This window comes from Uloborus diversus, chromosome 1 (assembly GCF_026930045.1).
Source record: "Uloborus diversus isolate 005 chromosome 1, Udiv.v.3.1, whole genome shotgun sequence".
Classification (NCBI taxonomy): domain Eukaryota; kingdom Metazoa; phylum Arthropoda; class Arachnida; order Araneae; family Uloboridae; genus Uloborus; species Uloborus diversus.
The window spans coordinates 127,386,964-127,401,126 of NC_072731.1; the positions used below are offsets into that span (position 1 = coordinate 127,386,964).

The 14,163-nt window shown below is 32.2% G+C and overlaps 1 protein-coding gene across 1 annotated transcript in view; it reads left to right on the forward strand.

Moving 5' to 3' along the window:
- Positions 1–14,163, forward strand: part of LOC129231927 (4-hydroxy-2-oxoglutarate aldolase, mitochondrial-like) — a 39,433-nt gene that overhangs the window by 5,507 nt on the left and 19,763 nt on the right. Inside the window, exons 3-4 of the mRNA XM_054866278.1 lie at positions 8,995–9,122; positions 13,876–14,010. Of these exons, the coding sequence (XP_054722253.1) occupies positions 8,995–9,122; positions 13,876–14,010 (263 nt within the window). The remainder of the gene's footprint in view (positions 1–8,994; positions 9,123–13,875; positions 14,011–14,163) is intronic.

Genomic DNA, 14,163 nt, shown 5'->3' on the forward strand with positions numbered 1-14,163 from the left:
TGAACTATGTGACCGGATCGGTGCTTTAAGTTTTCCTAACCAAATGATCAGAAAGTCCCGTACCTAGCAACATTTGTTTCTTGGCTCAAATCCATCTGAGTTTTGGCACCAATGTCAAAAATACTTCAAGAATTATCAAACTAATAAGTACATTATTAAAGGAAAAGATGATGGAATTTAAAGACAAAACAAATTTTATTTTTGTTTAGATAAATTGCAACAGGGTAGATCTGTACACAAACGATCAGTGCAGTGGATGATTTTTCTTTGGTGGAAAGAACAAATTAGACAATATATGAAGTTTTAAAAGTTTTTCGTTCAAAAGATCGGACTGCTAATCGGTCTTAGTTAGCTTTGCTCACTGATTGGCTGGATTACAGTAAGGTGGTGGCTTGGCAACTTTGGCTAAAAACAATAGAGTTTTGTGATCATTTGTTTACATATTAAAGCTACTGTTAATGTAATTTATTGTATTTTTTGTTTATTTGGCAGAATATTTCAAATTGCAAAGAATTGTTTTTCATTTGTAAAGAGTGTTTGGTCATTTTAGTTGAAGAATGTTTATTTTACATCAGAGGGGGGTGGGATGAGTGATTTGCGCTTATTCAGACAACTGTTTTTACCTTTATCATTTTTTTAAATGATATTATACGTTTTATTCTTTTTCATATGCATGGGGGGATGTTGCAGCCAATGGCGCCGACTCCATAGGGCTCTAGGGGGCCCGAGCCCCTTCAATAGTTTGTTTTGGGGGGCAGAGCCCCCTCAATAATTTAAGAACATGAATTGTCATATTATGGTTTCTAAAATACCAAAATTATTTTTGTGTTTTTAACTTTCTTTGTTTGAAGACAGTTACATTGTAAAATGCATTCAGTAATGAATTAAAACAAATAACTATTGCGGTAGTAAACAGGTTAATTGAAAACAAGTAGTGTGAATAATGATAGTGTTACGGTGCTGAGAGCACTCATAGAATTCGTTCCAGTGCGCGAACCTTCGGGTGAAATCTGTTGCCGGCGGCGGTCTCATCTAAGTGTTGCTGATCTGGAAAAAATATATCAGGGTTTTATTAGTACATTAAATGGAAAGTGTGATAGTTTTCTTCAATTATTAGAGTTAATAAAGTAATCTCTGTTTTAACTTTTTAAACTCTATTAAAGTATTAATTTTGAGACATAATTTTTATTTAATGAACTTCAAAGCAAACTTAAATTAGTTATTTCACTTATAGTAATCAAAGTGCGACAGCAATCTTTTATGCTTTATTCTTTTAATGATTGTTTAGATTTATTTAAATATCATTTCAATCTTTTCAGAGCTATATATTCACTGCTCTGTAATAGACTAAAAGCATAATTATTTCTGTAAATTAAATTAGCTTTTCACGAAAATACCATGCATGTTTCTTTTTTTCTTTCAAAGCCAAACAATGTGTCTCCTTGTCGAGTTTCTCAGAGTGTCGATTTACCGAGAGTCGAGTTTTTGGGGATCTAATGTTGATCATATGACTCTAAAATGCTTTAAAAACTTTAAAACTCACTATTTTTTATTTCAAATTTAGAAAATTTCCCCTGACATGGCCCCTGTTATGGCACCCTCCCCCCAATAGTTGTTATAAATCGGTGCCACTGGGAGTTCCTTTCCATGCAAGTCAAGTGCACTACCTTGTATAGGGCGTAGCATAGCTATGGCACTTCACGGCTCCCCACAAAATGGGACTGTAAAATTATCCCTCACTTACGGCAAGTGACATGATCTAATTGAAGCAGAAAATTTGTATACCAATTTTTAGATTGTTCTACTTTGAAAACGCCATGTCACATATTGTTTGTTTGTATAAATTACACACACCAGAAAATATGTAAGTTGGCATTTTCAAAGCACCAAAATCTGAATTTTTATGTGTGTGTGTGGGGGGGGGGGCTCGGTGCTTTAACATACTCCCTAGACCCCGGTGACATCCGCCCCCCCCCCAATAATTTTTCCAAGTCGGCGCCCCTGGTTGCAGCAGGATTTCCCATTTGTTCTAGATGGCTAGTTAGTTTTTTTTTCAATTAATATCTGAGGACGAATTTTATCCTTTGAGTATGGCTGAAGGAGCAAACCGTGCAATCTATGAAAATCTTTCAAGTTATGCGATAAAAAATAGTCAATAAAACAACTGCTCAGTGGGCATTAGATAAATCAAATTGTAATATATATATATATATACGCATTCTGACACCAAGCAACTCAAAACATTCTCTTTTTGCTTATTTCTTTCAACAAAACGATTCAAACACTTGATAGTTTACTGAAATTTTTTAACTTTTCAATTTACAAAGTTTGAACAGAACAATGTCTGTCAGGGTCCTCTAGTATATATATAATATTGAAACAAAAAATGTGAAATGAAAACAAAACCAAACTATAAGCCCATAGATGTGCACAAGCAGCTAAACTAATAAACCAAGCAATTACTGATAACAGAACAACTACACAGTGATGCAAAAACAAGTGCTAAAAAAAGATAAATGCATAATGAAAATTGATCAAAATGATGAAGCTAGACTCACCAGCAGGGGAAAGTTTCATACAATGGTTGTGAGCCAACTATTTTTGTTGGTAGTTAAATGAACTACCAACTAAAATAATGAATGCTTTGTCCTAAAATATACACGATACAATATTGGCATATACTAAACACTAAGCAAATGCACTATGTGTTCAATTGCAAGCCATAAAAGAGAACTTAAACGTAAAGGTTTGAGGTTATAGACTTGATCCCTGACACTCATAATTAAAAATTTCTAAATTTTGTATGCAAATTATTTTATTACAGAAACATTTTATTTTGAATACATTAGGAAAACTATTAGTGTTTCCTGAAATATTGGTCATCCCAATTTTTGAAGGCATGTTTTGAATTTTTTGGGAAAGTCATTTGATGAATAATGATATTAAAATCCAGTAATATACCCAATTTCCCTGATAAAAAACTTTAGATCTGCCTAACCCCTTCCCCCGGCCATATCTCATTTTAACTCCCACTTTTTTGGTGCACCAGCCATCTATGATGAAAAATAAAGTAAGATAATTTAATTACAATTTTATTTCTTGCACAATCCTTATAATTCATCATTGTGTTTACTTTATTTTTTTGAACATTAATTTTAGAATTTTTAAAGCAGACAGTTATGTGTTGAATCGTTTTATAAACCTAAAATCCTAATTTGAGATACACCCTTTTTTTTTAAAGAATTTTCATCTTGATTGTCTTTGAACCTTTTATCCCTGTAATTGTTCCATTAGTTTTGTTAAGCAAAATCCATTATTTTGTTTGGTTGCTAATGAAAGTTGAAGCAACAGATACATCCTTTTATATACATTTATTTACAAAAACTCAACATCAAAAGTGCAAGCTTACAACAGCAGCAACAATTTTGAATGTAGTAAAGTAATAAATATAGCCACAATGGTAAAGATAAAAGTACCACAATACACCCAGTTTACTCTATCACAGTGGTTTCCAATTGTTATTTGGCCATGACCCTCCTCTAAAATACGGATGCTCCTAATATTAACACATAGTTCATATTGCTCACAACATCAAGACTTAATTTTTTTTTTTTGCTTTGGAAAATCCTTAAAAGATTGGGGGGGGGGGGTCAAAAACTTGGTTTTGAAAAGCTGTAAAACAACATATAAGACAAAAACCAGGCCCGGATCTATAAAATTTGGGCTCCCTACAAAAAAAAAAAAAAAAAAAATCAGCAGGGCCCTTAACCTTCCACTGAATTGCTCCCCCTCTCCCCTCCCCCCTCACAAAAATTAAATGAGTTATTCTTGTATGTTGTGAACTGCTTCAATATTTTTACTTAAATTTTGAACTTATTTGTTAAAATGTTTTATTTGTTTGTTATTATTATTGTTTTAAGATTTTTAACTTACTACTTGTTTAAACTCTTCTGTGTAGTCTACTAAGGCTGTTGTGCCAAAAAACCCAATCAATCAAGTTATGTCAGCAAGAAAATAAGTCTCCTATAACTTTTCATTCCCTCCCTTCGCTTATATGCTCCAGTAATATGTGTTGCATTTCAATTTATCCCCACAACATCCCCAAAACATTCAAAAATATTTTCAACTGTTAAAACTTGAGTACAGTTCATTTTTTTTTTTTGGGGGGGGGGAGGTTTTTTGGGTCAGGCGCCTTAGAGGCTCCCCCTCCCCCCAGCAGGGTGTGGCGGGTGCGTAGATCCAGGCCTGACTTAAACATAAAGAAAACAGGCTGGTTATGTAAAAAGAAAGTCCAAACAAATTTATAATTCATTCTTGAATTGCCCATTTTTCATTCAAAAAAAAAAAAAAAAAAAAAATCAATTGATACTTGTGCCCCAAATTAGGAAACAGTCATTCTATCATGTATGATAGTTCATTAACATTTGACATTCAAAGTTATTGTCTAATACTGTAATACTGGGATCTAATAGGATTAACAGTCCAGTCATTTTTAATATTTATACTAATTGTAAAATGATCCCCTGATTCTAAATATGATAACCGTCCCCCTCCCTACACTTTAAAGTGGAGCAAAAAAAAAAAATGCGAGTTGCTATAGCACAGAAAAGTTGCAATTTTTTAACTTAAAAAACAAAAACAAAATTATTGAAATCAGATAATATCTTCCGATTGCGCAACGAGCGTGCAAATTCAGAAAAATGGAAAATATTATGTTTTCTTACAGATTTTTAAAAATTTTGTGCCAATGTTTTTTTAAAATGCTTTAAGCCGAAAAAGCTACGATTGGTGAAGTCTTGAGAAATCAAAAAGAAATATTGAAATCGAATAACGCCTCCTGATTCAAGAACAATCCTGAAAAATCGAAAAAACTGAGAATTTCATTTTTTTATTACGATTAAAAAAAATTGTTCTCATTTTGTTTTCTTTTTTCCAACAGTATAGGGAAAAGCCTTTTACAATGTACTATACTACACATTAAAGTTAATTTTTTTTCGACTTTGAAGGTATCTTCTAATTATGCAGAACTCTCATTCTTTACAACAATGAGCCACTTTCAGAAAATAGAAGAAAATGTTTTGCAATCCAGTACACAAGTCTAATTGTTTTAAGTGCTACTTGTTGAACCTAATGAATCAGATTTTTTGCAAAACTCGTGCAAAATTGATAAGGATTTCAATGTTGCTCTTATGTAGACATCTCTTGATTTAAATTCGCAAACTTTAAGCAAAACCACAAATCTTCAAACTCTGGATTAGGGAAAGACATAGGGAATAGCAACGTTTCATATCTAAATGAAAAACGAATTTTGTTAGATGACTTGCTTATCATATGTTATGATGGTTCTAAAATTTATACCAGGTGGAAAAGTAGTGCGATTTGTCAATTCAAAATTTATGTTAGACGACTATTGCAATCTGTTATTTAAAACTGCCAGTAATAAATTTTCAAGTAATTGACTGTACAACTTTAGAAGTAAACACAAAATGCTTGATTAGAGATCAAAGGTATCTTTTGGCAAGGTATCTCGAGCAAGAAAGAGTTGCAATTGTCCTAATGATTGTTCAAATTTTAACCCAGCCCACTCTCACATTCCAGTCCTCAGACTTTACGTAAATGTAACAGGGTGGCGACAGATCAGGGAGATCAGGGAAAAGTCAGGGAACTTTATTGATCAGGGAAAAGTCAGGGAAATATCAGGGAATTTTGAAAAAATAACAAAAAATCAGGGAAAATTGATTTTATGAGGAAATTTTTTTTTTTTTTGCTTTACAAAATTAAGTACTCTAATTCCCTACGCATTTTCTGTCAATTATCTGTTCAAAAAATAAGTAAAATTAATGAGGTGCGATTATACACTGCCGCATATTTGTGCATCTTTTTTCCTCAACATCAAAGTATTGAATCTTACTTATTAACCACAGAATGAACTTCTTAAGATTGCTTCTATATTTGTTAGGTTGTTTATTTTAACTAGCTTGAAATTTCCTTTTACGCTTTTAATGCTACGTAAAATAAACAAACATTCAGGCGAAGAGGAATCTTTCATTAATGCCTTAGCTCCTTTGCCTTTATTCCATTGTCTCTAAGTAAGCGTACTGTAATCACGATTTCAAGAAGAAATCTTTGGTTTTTGAATGAATACTATAAAAGCTTAAAAGTTATTTCTTTTTCGCGTTTTTAATTTAATTGCTAAAATTGAGCTTTCAATTTAAAAAAAAAACTTTTGTTTTTTGCCGTTATTTTATTTGTTGTCACCACAGATTATAAAAGTTTTCTTTTCTTCAGACTTAAGTGATTCTTTAATTTTACAACCAAGTTGTATTCTTCTTTTATATATTTTGAAATTAACTAATTGTTTTTTTTTTTCTTTTTTCCTTGCATTTCAAAGTTGTTTGTTACAAAAGCAATCTAAGATTTTTTTTCGTTACATACTGAAATCACTTGAAATAGAGTTAACTTGTGTACTTAAGTAAATATCTTTATTTTTTTTATTGTTAAAATGCTGTATTCATTCATTAAAACCTATGTTCTTGATTAGAAAAAAGCTCCATATGAATGAATGTCAAATGGTTTTATCTGTTTTGCAGAAATATGTCAATTAGTTATATCAGAATAACTACATTACTTCTCTTCTTTCACTATTACTTGTTATTCTTGCAACAATTATTATACTGTTTGAAAACTTAGATCAAAATAATTTCAATTACTTTTTAGTTCTATCATAAATACACATATGTTTTTAAGAGTAATTTCAATACTTTCTTAAAGTTCTTATGCTAAGTGACTTCTGAAAGTAAAGTTCTTTTTTTTTTAATTTTCTATAATCTTTCCATGTAGAAAAATTTAATATACTGTTTTGTAGGGTTTTTTTTCACCAAAAAAATTGACTTGATATGTTTTTTTTTTAAACCATTTTATTAAAAAAGTAGCATTTTTCAAAAATATATCTTTAGTTCAACAACTTTACACAACTTAAAACGTTTAAAATACTGCATTTTATACAAACATGCAATGGATTTCAAGTAGAGCAAAGAAAGAAAACCATTATCATTGGTAACGTAAATCAGGGAAATTTGGTGAATTTAATCAGGGAAATCAGGGAAAAGTCAGGGAACTTTTTTTCACAGTTCCTGTCGCCACCCTGTGTAACGATCCCTTAGATTCGTTGAAAGACATTGTTACTTTTATCTTGAAATGTTACATGCCAGTCTGGTTTGTAATAAAGAAATTCAAAAATTTCACGAACGTTCAGGCTCGGATCTACATACCCGCGGACCCCATAAAGGCTTAAGAGGGCCCAATGTCCCCAAAACTGAAAAAAAAAAAACCTAGCTCTAAGACTTATTAATGTTGCAAGTATACACTGCTGGCTTCTGTGGAGGGGCCCTATAGACTTTGTTGCAGGGGGGTCAAAATTTATAGATCTGGGCCTGCGAACGGTCCTATTTATGTTTACAAAACAATTTAAACCTATGAATACTTGCCTGAGAACCTGAAACAAGTTGTTTACCCTGTCATTGGAAGGAACACTTTGTGCATCCCGAAAACTTATTGATGGTCATGGTTTTTGATTAAGGGAGGCACATATAAGAACTAGAGATTTTAAAAAGTTTTAAAGCCAGAAAGTCTGTTCCTAAAGGCAAAAACATCAGAATCTTTGTCATTTTGTCCCTACATTTCGAAACCAACGATTACACAGGGATTATTGCTTGGAGCACGACAAAGTCGTCTCCTCCACTTTTTCTTCGAAAAGTTACTAACAAAGACAGTAGTACTATACCATAGTGCGTTACTATACCATAGCGCACTATGGTATAGTAACATAGTTCGCTATGGTTACTATACCATAGCAATATATGTATTATAGTGCACTATGTAATAAGCACACTATATTACATAATGTGCTTTTAAAACGCACTATTTAATATAGTGCGTTTTTAAAGCGTTTTCTCTAAATCACAAAAAAAAAAGAAACGAAATTGAATTTTAATCACAAAAAAAAGCTGAAATTCTCAATTGTTTAAATTTTTGAAGCTTTTTCCTGAATTGGGAAGGTGTTATTCGATTTCAATATTTCTTTTTAATTTCTCAGGCTTCACCAATCGCAACTTTTCCGTCTTAAAGCATTAAAAAAACATTGGCACAAATTTTTTTTTAAATCTGTAAGAAAATATGAAATTTTCCATTTTCCCAAACTTTTACGCTCGTTGCCCCATCAGAAAATATAATCCTATTTCAATATTTTTTTATTTTTTTATTTTAAGTCTTCACCAATTGCAACTTTTCCGCACTATAGCAAATCGCAAAAAAAAAAAAAAAAAAAAAATCCGTTTTTTTCGTTCCACCCTACTACACGTCCTACTTTTTGGAAATGGTGCCCTCCAACTTTTTTTTTTGTTTTCGACAGTTTCGTAGCCGTTATTTTTATCTGGAAAGAAAGGAAGCACTATATAAGCCACAAACACTCTTCTCGGGGCTAGAGAGGTGCAAAGTTCAAAAGCATGAACGTTTGGAGCTCCCAAATATAGGAGTGAGAGTCCTATGATCCATTTTTATGCCAAAAAAGAAGTGAAAAACCAAAAACAAATTCCTTGAGAAAAAAATATCAGTTTTGGCAAGTTTTTTAAATATTTAAGGGGAGAAAACCCCCATGAATCTCCCAAATAGATCCAAATGTTCGTGTATCAAGCCCCTCACAAGAGTGTTAATGGCTAATATAATGCTCCCTTCCCCTCAAAATAAAAATAATGGCTATGAAACTGTCTAAAACTGAAAAAAAAATGGAGGGGGGGGGTATTTTCAAAAAGTTGGACTTTTGGGGGAAAACATTGGACATACTTGGATTGAAGAGGTAATTTTACACAAAAATCAGCAACAATATGTCAGAAGCATTTTGAAGGTATTGTTTTTGCCTTGAAGTGTTAACAGATGTCATCAATCAAAATTTATATCATGAGCAATGTGTTTAATAAATTTCATTCTTTTTAACAGCAACAAATGGAACAGTCAATCTTACCAATAAAATGGCAGATGTAGGTGCAAGTGCTGCTCTCGTTGTTTCTCCATTTTTTTATAAAGGCAGAATGACACAAGACACTTTGTATGATCATTACATGAAAGTCAGTTGATACTTGACAATATCTTACACTTTTTGTATTTCATGTGTTTTTTTTGCTCATTCATTTCTCCTATTTTTAATGCATTTTTTATTTCTTTTTTGACTACTTTTTTAAAATTATTTATTTATTCATTTTAATGTACGAGTATCATTTTTTGAAAATTTAATAAACTGTATGTAGTTTTTTTTTACCCGACTGCGTGTGCGCAACGCAAAGGAAGGTAATGTGTTTATCAGTCTATGTATGTATGTCTCTTCCTATGTGGCGTTCTAGAGGCTAAATGCCTTGGTCAATTTTGGTAATTCTTACGTCAATCGATTTGTCTTAATCTTGGGAGTGCCACTAAACACATGACAGTAATCAAAATTCACCATATCAACAACCAGTTGCTATATTTTGTCAGTTCGGGATCAGTGGACCTTTGGTGTTGCACACTGTCTCGCACGCTACCTGCATGTGACAAATGCAGGTAGTTTTCACTGCCTGATTTTTTTTGTTTACTAAGTCTACTAATTGGGATCTCAGTGGCCGAGTGGTCTAAGCAATTGCTTCTCCCACTTGAAGCCAAGACACCCTTACTCCGGATGTACTTTTCCCTCTTCCTGATGTAAATTCTTTCATGTGTTCTTTATTTTTATTCTGTACTGTAATAAAAAGTATAGTATGCATAACGAAGGCAAGACACTCAGATTGTAGTCCTCATCAAATGCCTTGATTCAAGGGACTGAGCTTCACGACGTGTGCTTTCTTGACAGGCTTTTTTAGTTTTGCGAGAAATATTTGACTGACGACATTTCCGATTTTGCGTCATGAGTTATGCAGGCTGTTTATATGGCTGTGCTGTGGTTGACTTAAGTTCGCGCATTTTTGCTGAAGGTCAAGCACATGTAGCTTTAAGCGGAGTTAGGTCCCTAGAGGGACTAATTATCAGTTGTTTAGACCACCGCAAGTTACTTAATAGACCTTATGATACAAACGAACTCTCTCAATGAAATGACATGGTTGCGAAATGTACCGTCTTATAATCATAATAACTAAGTCAATGAAAATTAACTAAAAAATGTCAAATAAAAATTATTAAATAAAAAAAAATCCGACTGCGTAAAAACCAAAAAAACTAAAAAGAAAAATGTATAAGCCTAGTAGTTTAGAATGTTATTAAGTACTACTGAATAACTACACTGTTGAAATAGTTTTATAACCATACACACAAATCATAAATTCAAAAGCAGAATAGAAGGATCAACAGTCGGGGCCCATTCCTTTCTGATTCAAGGAACCCCGTAAAATTTGAATGAGCCCTGACTGTTGATCCTTCTATTCTGCTTTTGAATTTATGATTTGTCTTATCTGTATACCGTTATAAAACTATTTCAACGGTGTAGTTATTCAGTAGTACTTAATAACATTCTAAACTACTGGGCGTATTCAATTTTTTTTAAAAGTTTTTTTGGTTTTTTATGCAGTCGTTTTTTTTTTATTTAATAATTTTTTATTTCTAGTACTTTTCACAAGTTTGTGCAAAATAATTAATCTTATCTGTAGTGCACTACCTATAATAACTATAAATTTTTAGTTATATATCTAATTGATCATGCTGTTAGGTTTATTTTAATCATGTAGAGTTCAGAAAATTAATTGGAATTTATGTACATATAAAACTTTTTATCTGTCTGTCTATCCATTAATATCTGTAGTATCTATGAGCCTGTGTTTTTTGAAAATCTACTTCTCTATTTTATCTTTTTGTATAATTTCCCAGTAAGCTCAGTTGATTTTTCTTTCTTTTGCCCTTGTTTATATCAAACATTTCATTGATTAAGCTGCTATTTCTTGAAATCCAAGGTTCATTGTTTGAAAAATTGATGAAAATAATAGGAATGACTAATTTGTAAGTGAATGGTGGAAGGGGGAAAACTGAACTCCGCTAATATGAAACAAAGAAAAGAAAATTAATTGATCCACCACTGAATAGGAGGAAAAGTTTGCAGAGTGCTCTAAGTAAAAAAAAAAAACTGGCCCCATTTCTGAAACTTGCAGTGATTATACACAGTTCCTAGTTGAGCAGAGCTTATCAAAATGAACTGAGCAAAAGCAGCAGCTTTCAAAAGTCAAGGGGAAACGGGATAGTGATCCCTCTTTTTTTTTTTGAGCTTATACCTTTTGTTTGAACCAGAAAAATTCAACGATCTCAAGTTACATATTTAGAAGTCTTTTTTTTTTCTTTAAAAGCGCTGTGTTGTTTCTTATTTTTATTTATTATAACAAAATATAGGAGACTTGATCTTGGATTGCAGAAGACTTGTTTATGGGGTAAAGAGTATCCCAATAAGTGGTTTAAATACACGTCAAACCTTTATTATTGCAACGTGTTTTTTATTTATTCATTTAAAAAGTTATTCATATCAAATTTTGAAATAAATCAAGACAAAGCAATAGCGATTAAAATTAATATTATCCAAAATCAAGCTTAAAAAGGTAATAACTAACAGTGCTAAAGAAACTTATATTTTTTCATTGATCTGGATCAAGTGTTCAGTGAAAACTGAGAAGCAATGTTAAAACTGTAAAAATATTTCAAAACTCTGATCTCAACAACATTTTTTCAACAAAAAAATCCTTTTACTTTTTGAATTTCAACCACAATTTTGGAAAAGAAAAGTTTTCAATAAGAATGTTACAAATTGTTACTTCTTACGTTTTTAATATTTTTTTGATTACCATGTCCCATCATAAAAATACAGTAGACCCTCGTTTTGCACGAGAGTTACGTTCTACGGAAATACAGCGTAAAGCCAAAACGCTTAAATTGAGACCTAATACTAGTGTTAAAATAAGGGTTTATTTCCATAGATAACAAAGTACTTCTTTCAGTGGCGTACCTAGCATGGACAACACCCAGGGCGGTAATTTGTGGTGTCACCCCCTACCCTTCCTCCTACAGATGCAAAAGAACAAAAATTTGTAAACATGAAATTCTTGCAATTCAGAAACAAATACATTTATGTCATAGTGAAATTTTAATTCTGCTAATGTACAAGAAAGGGGGGGGGGAGGTCTGGGGGTTTATCCCCCAAAAATTTTCAAATTTGTAGTCTTGAAAATGCATTTTAGCTTCATATCTTTCAAAAACTTGCAATTCCACTTAGGGTGTCCCTCCCCCAGGCGGATGACACCCGGAGTGGACCCCCCCCTAGGGACACCACTGATTCGTTATAGTGATGTCTAATTGTATAATAAGTTTAATGTGTACTTATATTGTTTTTTTATGCACAACATGCATAATGAAATCATAAATTAATTTTGTGTTCTGTTTATAAAGAGGAGCTGGCTATGATAGTCTTTTGGCAGTCATTAAGATATTTTCTCTGTAATTCTTTGCGGAGCATTAGCGCATCCATGATCATTTGCATCATTTCCATGATAGAATCTTCCTTCACTTACAAATAGAAATATCATTTCTATTGTCTAGAAGTGGGTCAGTTTTTTCAATGTGAACATTTTTGGTTGTGTGACACCGACGTTGATATCCTCGTTGGTTTTGACCTCCTTTGTTACTCCTAAAAGCTCTTCTTCCAGTGAGTTCTAAACTGTGTGAGTTTAATAACTTTACTTGTGGAAAGAACTCTGGAACCAATTGCATAAAATATTACCAGTGGCCCAACCTAGATTATTAGCACACCAAAATGTAGTTTATTACGCATAATCTGCTATCTTTAGGAGTTTGGATTTTGAAAGAGGGGAAATTTTTATCTGTTTGCATTGCCGCATTGGCGTAAAACCGAAACTCACCTGTGTAAAATAAAATAAAAGTGTCATATATTATACCACATATAATCAAAACCGCGTTAAAATAAACTCGCATAAAAAGAGGATCTACTGTAGTCTGTACTCCTTAGTTTCTTCAAAAAGCTAGCAATATTTTTTCCCCACAATTAAAAAATAAATCTATCTGCTGAAAACTGACAATGATGCATAACGCACAAAGCAGGCCATGTGCCTGTTTCAGAGGTAAACCTACCATGGCAGCTCAGTAATTTTGCAAGTGTAAGATTAAAGTTTTTGTTGTAGCTGTGTCAACATTCGAGGGAGGGAACAAGTCTCCTGGAGGATCAAGTATCCCCACTCTCCCTGTTGATTATTTATGAATTTCAGCCCACTTCAAAGAATTAGTACAACACCCTCCGCCTACTGGATTTCTCCCCCACACCACTATTTTTTTTTTTTTTGAAAATTATAGATTTTTAGTTTTTTGCTTGAATTTTTCTACCTACTACAGTAAATTGTTTTAATTTTTAAAATATCAAGTTGTATGTTATATGACACATTTTTTCCCAGTATTTTTGAAAATCATTTTTATAATCTGAACTATATTTTTAGGATGTAAAGCATAGTAGTACAGAGGTATTTTGAACAATAACTTAATTTCTAATTAAATTACCAATTTTCACGTCAGAAGATTTCTAAGCTGTTTGAAAGCTTTTATATATTTATAAGTGAATAAAAGAAATAATTTGTATAAAGTATGTATGAACTTAACTGTTGAGTGCTCATTAAAAAAATTGCAGATGTTTAAAGTTATGAAAGTGGTGTCTTTACTGTGAATGTGCAATTAAGAAGTATTATTTTATGTTTGATAAAGTTCATTAGACTTTGGATGAACCTGTCCACATTTATTGCTGATTGTTAAAAAGAAATATTGTACAGGGGCTATCAATTGTATAAATACATTTTTTTTATATTTTTCTCTTAGGTTGCAGATGCTAGTAAAATACCAGTCATTTTGTACAGTGTACCTGCTAATACAGGTATTGATCTCTCTGCCCAACTAGTTGTGAAACTGTCACATCATCCAAACATAATAGGGCTAAAAGACAGCGGTGGTGATGTAAGTATTGTGCTATTGTTATGCTTAGAGTTACAGCGCATCTTGTTTAGTTGAAAATAAATATATATTTTTTCTTTTTTTAAGAAACATTACTTTTATAGAATGTATTAAAATACAGTTGGCTCTCTATTTAACGACTTTCAAGGGAGCGCA